We start from the raw sequence: 7,414 nt of genomic DNA on the forward strand, positions 1-7,414 counted from the left end.
TTTGGGGTGCGCCCCACTGTGACCCCCCTTGTGCCCCCCACATCCCCCTCCCCCACAGCGGGGAAGCAAAGAGCTCGGGGGGGAAGGGGAATTTGGGGCCCCCTGGGACTTTTGGGGAGCCCAGAGCCCCCCCTGCCCCATGGAACAGACACAGCAGCGCCTGGGGGCAGGCGGGGGCACCGCGCCCCCGAAATCCTGGGCTCCCCCACGAAATTTCTGCGCCCCCCTTTGGGACCCCTAAATAAACCTCGGGGCCCCCAATAAATCTTGCCCCCCCATCCCCCATGAAATTTTGGGGTCCCCCACACCCCCCCATCCTCCTCCCCCCAAACCCAACACGCTTTTGGGATGCAACCAAGTGGGTTTTAATGCCCTGTAACGAGCTGGGGCCCCCAACCCCCCCCAAGGGCCCCCACCCCCCAGAAGGGCCCCAAGGGCCCCCCACCCCCCCCGGGGCCCCCACCCCCTCATGTGTAGAGCTGGAAGTCGATGCGGGCGCAGTCGTAGAAGGGGCCCGGGGGCTGCACCCGCCGGCACCGCGCCCCCCCCCCGAAGTAGCCCCGGGCCGCCCACTCCTGCGGGGGAGGGGAAAAGGGGGGGGGTCAGGGGGCACCCCCAAACCCCCGCTGCACCCCCCGAGCCCCCGCCCCTGCACCCCCAACCCCCCCGACCCCATGGATGCGGTTGCTGAGGGCAGTTTTGGGGAGCCCTCCCCCCCCCCCGTTTTGGGGTCCCCCCCATTTTTAGGATCCCCCTTATTTTGGGGTTCCCCCCTATTTTGGGGTCTCCTCCCTTTGGGTTCCCCCCTTTTGGGTTCCCCCCTTTGGGTCCCCCCTTTGGGGGTCCCCATTTTTGGGCTCCCCATTTTGGGGTCACCCCCCCTTGGGGGTCCCGTCCATTTCGGGGTCCCCCCCTTTTTGGGTTCCCCCCTTTTGGGGTCCCCCCCATTTTGAGGTCACTCCCCCCTTTCGGGGTCCCCCTCTTTAGGGTCCCCCTTTGAGGTCCCCCTCCTCATCCCCCCGCCATTTTGGGCCCTCCCCCTTTCGCAGCCCGCTGTGGGGTCCCCCTGCCCCCTTTCAGCCCCCCGGGTTTGGGGTCCCTCCCCAGTTTCGGGGTCCCCCGGGTTTGGGGCCCCCCACCTGCATCTGGGCGCTGCTGAAGGGCCCGTACAGGCGGGGGTCCCCCCCGTGCTCCCAGCGGTACTCCCACTGCACCGCGCCCAGGGAGAGGGGTCACCCCTGCCCCCAAAACCCCCTCCCCCCATCCCCCATCTCTGGCTCCCCACCCCCAAACCCCTCCCCCGCGCCCCACCCCCTGCCCCCAAATCCCCCATCTCTGGCTCCCCACCCCTCAAACCCCCTCCCCCCAATCCCCATCTCTGGCTCCCCGCCCCTCAAACCCCTCCCCCTGCGCCCCACCCTCCCCCCCCCAATCCCCCATCTCTGGCTCCCCACCCCTCAAACTCCCCCCCGCGCCCCACCCCCTGCCCCCCAATCCCCCATCTCTGGCTCCCCGCCCCTCAAATCCCCTCCCCCTCATCCCCTCCCCTCTCCCTCAACCCCCTCCCCCCATCCCTCCCCCGTACCCCAACCTCTCTGTAGCCCCAACCCCCCGCCCCCACCCCCACCGCCAACCCCCTCCCCCAAACCCCCACCCCTCCCCCACTCACCCTCCTCCTGCCCCTCCCCCCCCTCCCCCTCGTCCTCGTCGGGGGCGAAGATGTCGAGGGCGGGGCCTGTCCCCTCGGGGGGGGGCGGGCTCCCTCGGGGAGGGCCGGCGCTGCCCCTCCCCCCCAGCCCGCGCAGCCGCAGTTCCAGCCGCTCCCGCGTCTCCTGGAAGACCCCGAAGAGCCCCCGGGCCACCAGCCCGTCGGCCAGCTCGGCCGGCGCCTCCAGCTGGGGGGCGGGGCGGGCGGCGCCCCTCCCCGGCCCGCCGCGCCGCCGCCCCTCCCCCCGCGGCCCCCCCAGCCGCCGCAGGGCCCCCCCCACCGTCTCGCCCGGGCGCAGCAGCTCCAGCACCCCCCGCAGCAGGAGGGGGAGGGGCGGGGGGGAGGGGCCGGCGTCGTCGGCGTCGTCCGCGTCATCGGGCTGGGGCGGGGGCGCGCCCTGATGGTGGTCTGGGGGGAGGAGAGGGGTGTTGGGGCGGGGGACACCTCCCCCGCCATCTCCCCATCCCCCATGTCCCCCCTCCTCCTGTTCCTGTCCCCATCCCCCATCCCTCCCCTGCCCCCATGTTCCTGTGCCTCCCCTCCCCCGTCCCCCTTCCCCCACCCCCGTGTCCCCCATTGCCCTGTGCCCCCATGTCCCCCCCATGTTCCCGCCTGCCCATCCCCCCCCATGTCCCCCCATGTTCATGTCCCCCTCCCCCGTATCCCCCACTCCCTCCCCGCCCTTTTCCCCCTTGTCCCCACCCGCCCATCCCCCCGTGTCCCCCCACTCCCTCCCCGCCCTTCCCCTCCCCCCGTGTCCCCCTGCCCATCCCCCGTGTCCCCCTCCCCTCCCCCCGTGTCCCCCTCCCCGCCCTTCCCCCTTGTCCCCCCTGCCCATCCCCTGTGTCCCCCGCCCCTCCCCCCGTGTCCCCCCGCCCATCCCCCGTGTCCCCCCGCCCCTCCCCCCGTGTCCCCCTGCCCATCCCCCTGTGTCCCCCTCCCCACCCCTCCCCTTGTCCCCCCTGCCCTCCCCCCCGTGTCCCCCTCCCCACACCTCCCCCGTGTCCCCCTGCCCATCCCCCGTGTCCCCCGCCCCTCCCCCGCACCCAGTCGATGGCCTCCAGCCAGCGGTCGGGCGGCAGCCCCTCCCCCCGCGGGGTGTAGTTCCCCTGGGGGTCGAAGCTCCCCTCCGCCAGCTCCTCCGCCAGGTTGAAGGGGGTGAGGGGCACCGGGCCCTCCCCCGCCGCCGCCGGGCCCGGCTCCTGCCCTGCGGGGGGTCAGCGCCCCACTGCGCCCCACTGCGCCCCACAGCCACCCCGCTGCGCCCCACAGCCGCCCCACTGCGCCCCACAGCCACCCCACTGCGCCCCACAGCCACCCCGCTGCCCCCCACAGCCACCCCACTGCGCCCCACAGCCACCCCGCTGCCCCCCACAGCCACCCCACTGCGCCCCACGGCCCCCCACTGCGCCCCACAGCCCCCCACAGCCACCCCACTGCCCCCCACTGCGCCCCACAGCCACCCTGCTGCGCCCCACTGCGCCCCACAGCCCCCACAGCCACCCCGCTGCCCCCCACAGCCACCCCACTGTGCCCCACTGCCCCCCCACTGCGCCCCCCAGCCACCCCGCTGCGCCCCACAGCCCCCCACAGCCCCCCCGCTGCGCCCCACAGCCACCCCGCTGCGCCCCACAGCCCCCCGCTGCGCCCCACAGCCGCCCCACTGCGCCCCACTGCCCCCCACAGCCACCCCACTGCGCCCCACAGCCCCCCACAGCCACCCCGCTGCCCCCCCACTGCACCCCACAGCCCCCACAGCCACCCCGCTGCGCCCACAGCCACCCCGCTGCGCCCCACTGCCCCCCACAGCCACCCCACTGCGCCCACAGCCACCCCAGCCACCCCACTGCCCCCCACTGCGCCCACAGCCACCCCGCCGCACCCCACTGCGCCCCACAGCCACCCCGCTGCGCCCCACAGCCACCCCACTGCGCCCCACAGCCACCCCGCTGCGCCCCACTGCGCCCCACAGCCCCCCAGCCACCCCGCTGCGCCCCACAGCCCCCACCCCTGCCCCACAGCACCCCGTAGCGCCCCATAGCCCCCCCCAGCACCTACAGCACCCTGCAGCCAACCCACACCGGCTCCATAGTCCCCCACCCTCCCCCACAGCACCCCACACCTGCCCCATAGCCACCCCACACCCCCATAGTCCCCCACAGCTGCCCCATACGTGATCCATAGCCCCCACAGCCCCCCATAGCCCCCCACAGCCATGCCGCGGTCCTTTGGGTGCCCCATAGCCCCCCAGCCCCCCATAGATCCCACAGATGCCCCCCAACCACCCCATAGCCCCCCCCAGTGCCCCATAGCCTCCCCATAGGTGCCCCCCAGCCCCCATAGGTCCCATGGGTGCCCCATAGCCCCCCAGCGCCCCCATGGCTGCCCCACAGGGGCCCCCCATAGGCCCCACGGCTGCCCCCCGGCGCTCACCCTCTATGTCGTGGGCCGCCAGCAGGTTGTACTTGCCGCAGCCTTCGTCCTCCTCCTCCTCCTCATCCTCCTCGTCGCTGTCCAGCGAGGGCTTCCCCGAGAACCGGCTCCCCGGGCCCCCCACCGCCACCACCGCCTGCGCGACCCACGGCTGACCCACGGCCGCCCCACGGCTGACCCACGGCCGACCCACGGCCGCCCCGTGGCTGCCCCACACCTCCCTGGCCACCCCATGGTCCTCCACAGCCACCCCGTGGTTCCCTATAGCTGCCCCACGGCTGCCCCACGGCCACCCCACACCCCCATAAGCACCCCACGGCCCCCATAGCGGCCCCAGGGCTGCCCCATGGCCACCCCACATCTCCATAGGCTCCCCATGGCCCCCCAGAGCCCCTCCACAGCCACCCCACGGCTCCCTGGGCACCCCACAGCCCCCCACGGCTGCCCCACGGCCCCCATAGCTGCCCCATGGGCCCACAGGCACCCCACGGCCCCCATAGGCACCCCACGCCCCACAGCTGCCCCACGGCTGCCCCACAGCCACCCCACACGCCCACAGGCACCGCACGGCCGCCATAGCTGCCCCACAGCCACCCCATGGGCCCCATGGCTGCCCCACAGCCGCCCCACACTCCCATAAGCACCCCACGGCCCCCACAGCTGCCCCACAGCCACCCCACGGGCTCCACGGCTGCCCCACAGCCACCCCACACCCCCATAGGCCCCCCACAGCCCCTACAGCCACCCCACGGGCCTCATAGCTGCCCCATAGGCACCCCACGGCCCCCATAGCTGCCCCATGGCCGCCCCACAGCCACCCCACACCCCCAGAGGCACCCCACGGCCCCCATAGCCGCCCACAGCCGCCCCACGGCCACCCCACAGCCCCCCCACAGCCGCCCCACACCTGCCCCACGGCCGCCCCACGGCGCTCACCCTCTTGCGGGGGGGGCAGGGCTCCTCCTCGTCCCCCCCCCCCCCCTCGGGCTCCTCGAAGGTCACCTTGCGCTTGGCCATGGGGCGGGGGCTGGGCCGGCGGCCCCGGCCTCGTCAGCGGCGCGGCTGCAGGAGCCTCGTTAGGGTGCGCGGGCGGGCCCCCCGCCCCACCAACCCCAATTAACCCCAATTAACTCCATTAACCCCAATTAACCTCCATTGACCCCAATTAACCCCAATTAACCCCATCACTCCAATTAATTAACCCCATTAGCTGCAATTAATTGACCTCCATTAACCCCAATTAACACAATTAACTCCCATCAGCCCCAATTAACTCCATTAGCCCCCATTAAGCTTCTTAGCCCTAATTAATACCCATTAACCCCCATTGACCCCAATTAACCCCCATTGACCCCAATTAACCCCCATTACTCCACTTAATTAACCCCATTAGCCGCAATGAATAGAGCCCCATTAAGCCCAATTAATACAATTAACTACCATTAGCCCCAATTAATTAACCCCATGAACCCCCATTAAGCTTGCTACCCCTAATTAATGCCCATTAACCCCAATTAATTAACTCCCTTCTCCCCATTAGTCACAACAAAGCCCTGTTACCACCATTAATTAACCCCAATTAACCCCCATTAACCCCAATTAACACGATTAACGGCCATTAGCCCCAATTAATTAACCCCATTAACCCCATTACCCCTAATTAATGCCCGTGCACCCCAATTAATTCACTCCCTTCCCCCCGTCACAGTAAAGCCCCGTTACCACCGTTAATTAATTAACCTCAATTAACCCTCGTTAGCCCCAACTAATGAACTCTGATGAAACCTCACTAATCCCAATTAATGAACCCCAATTAACCCCAGCAGCCCCAATCAATCCCATTAATCCCAATTAGTCTCCATTAACCCGATTAATTAACCCGTTACCCCGATTAATTAACCCGTTAACCCGATTAATTAACCCGTTACCCCGATCAATTAACCCATTAACCCCATTAACCCCCCTTAGTCTCAATTAACCCCATCAATCCCAATTAATTACCTCCAATTAACCCCCTTAACGCCAATTCACCCCCACTCGCCCCAATTAGCCCCAATTAATGAAGCCCAATTAATGAACGCCCATTGGCCCCAATCAACCCCCGATTGCCCCGTTAGCCCCCTTAGGCCCCAATTACCCCCAGCACCTCCCAGTTAATTAACGCCCGTCAGGCCCAAGGGCCCCCGCCCCATTAACCCGCCCCACTTAATTACCCCCATTAGTTCCTCAGAGCGGCCCCGCCGCTAATGAACCCGCGTTAATTACCCCGCCCCAGCAGCCCCCAGCCCCCCAGCGCGGGGTAATTAACGCCCATCAGCCGCCCCACTAATTAACCGCCCCCGCCGCCATTGCCCCGGCACCGCCCTCATTAGCCCTCATCACCCCCATTACCCCCAGCCCCTCATTTGCATATGCAAATCCCCTGGCCCTCACCACCGCTCCCTGCGCGGCGGCGACGGTAGCGCGGAGCCACTTCCGCCCGGAAGTGGCGTCCGCGTCGGCCGGAAGCGGCGTCATCGGCGAGCGCCGGAGGGGGCGGGCAGCGCTTAAAGGGGCCGCGGCCCCATTTCGGGGGGGGCGGGACCCAACCCCACCCTCCCCACCTCATCCCCCTCCTCCCCCCCCAAGGAGGACGCGGAACCTTTTTTTTTTTGCCTTTTTTGACCCAAAATGCAGAGGGGGCGGGGCGAGGGGCGGGGGGAGGGGCGGGCTCGTCCCGTTAAATAAGCGCGGGGGGGGGAGGGGGGAGGTGTCAATCAATCAATCAACCGAGGGACCGATCGACGCGGGGCTGTCAATCAAAGGGGGGCGGCAGGGGGAGGCCGGCGTGGCCGTGGGGGAGCTGTCAATCAAACGGAGCCATCAAGTGAACAGAGGTGTCAATCAAACGGAGCTGTCAATCAAATGGAACTGTCAATCAAAAGGAGCTGTCGATCAAACAGAGCCGTCAAGTGAACAGAGCTGTCGATCAAACAGAGCCGCCAATCAAACGGAGCCATCAATCGAACGGAGCTGTCAATCAAGTGGAGCCGTCAAGGACACGGAGCTGTCAATCACAGGCTGGCCAGAGTGGCAATCATGGGCTGTCAATCAATCATGGGCTGTCAATCACTCAGGGGCTGTCAACCAATCAAGCGCTCAGGGGGCGGCAATCGGGGCTCGGCCAGCCGGTCCTCCCGGGAGCTGTCAATCAAAGGGAGGCAGCTGTCAATCAAAGGGGGCTGCCCATCAAAGGTGGGGCTGTCAATCGAAGGCGGGGCTGTCAATCAAAGG

General features: G+C 68.5%; 1 protein-coding gene across 1 annotated transcript; it reads right to left on the reverse strand.

Moving 5' to 3' along the window:
- Nucleotides 1–456: 456 nt before the first annotated feature.
- Nucleotides 457–6,697, reverse strand: CD2BP2 (CD2 cytoplasmic tail binding protein 2). Its single transcript, XM_072849097.1, has 7 exons — nucleotides 6,575–6,697; nucleotides 5,078–5,203; nucleotides 4,142–4,277; nucleotides 2,742–2,915; nucleotides 1,669–2,116; nucleotides 1,140–1,218; nucleotides 457–575 (listed from the first exon to the last, which is right to left on the reverse strand). Exons 2-7 carry the CDS (start codon nucleotides 5,156–5,158, stop codon nucleotides 468–470), a joined length of 1,026 nt encoding a protein of 341 aa, XP_072705198.1. The 5' UTR covers nucleotides 5,159–5,203; nucleotides 6,575–6,697; the 3' UTR covers nucleotides 457–467.
- Nucleotides 6,698–7,414: the final 717 nt, after the last annotated feature.

Source organism: Ciconia boyciana, chromosome 36, assembly GCF_034638445.1.
Source record: "Ciconia boyciana chromosome 36, ASM3463844v1, whole genome shotgun sequence".
Lineage (NCBI taxonomy): Eukaryota > Metazoa > Chordata > Aves > Ciconiiformes > Ciconiidae > Ciconia > Ciconia boyciana.

Coding starts and splice junctions, on each gene's coding strand:
- CD2BP2 (XM_072849097.1), bottom strand. CDS start 5,158: ATGGCCAAGCGCAAGGTGACCTTCGAGGAGCCCGAGGGGGGGGGGGGG. Junction 2,117..2,741: donor CGACTGGGTGCGGGGGAGGG/GCGGGGGACACG, acceptor TCCTCCCCCCAG/ACCACCATCAGGGCGCGCCC. Junction 1,219..1,668: donor GGGGAGGGGCAGGAGGAGGG/TGAGTGGGGGAG, acceptor CCTCTCCCTGGG/CGCGGTGCAGTGGGAGTACC.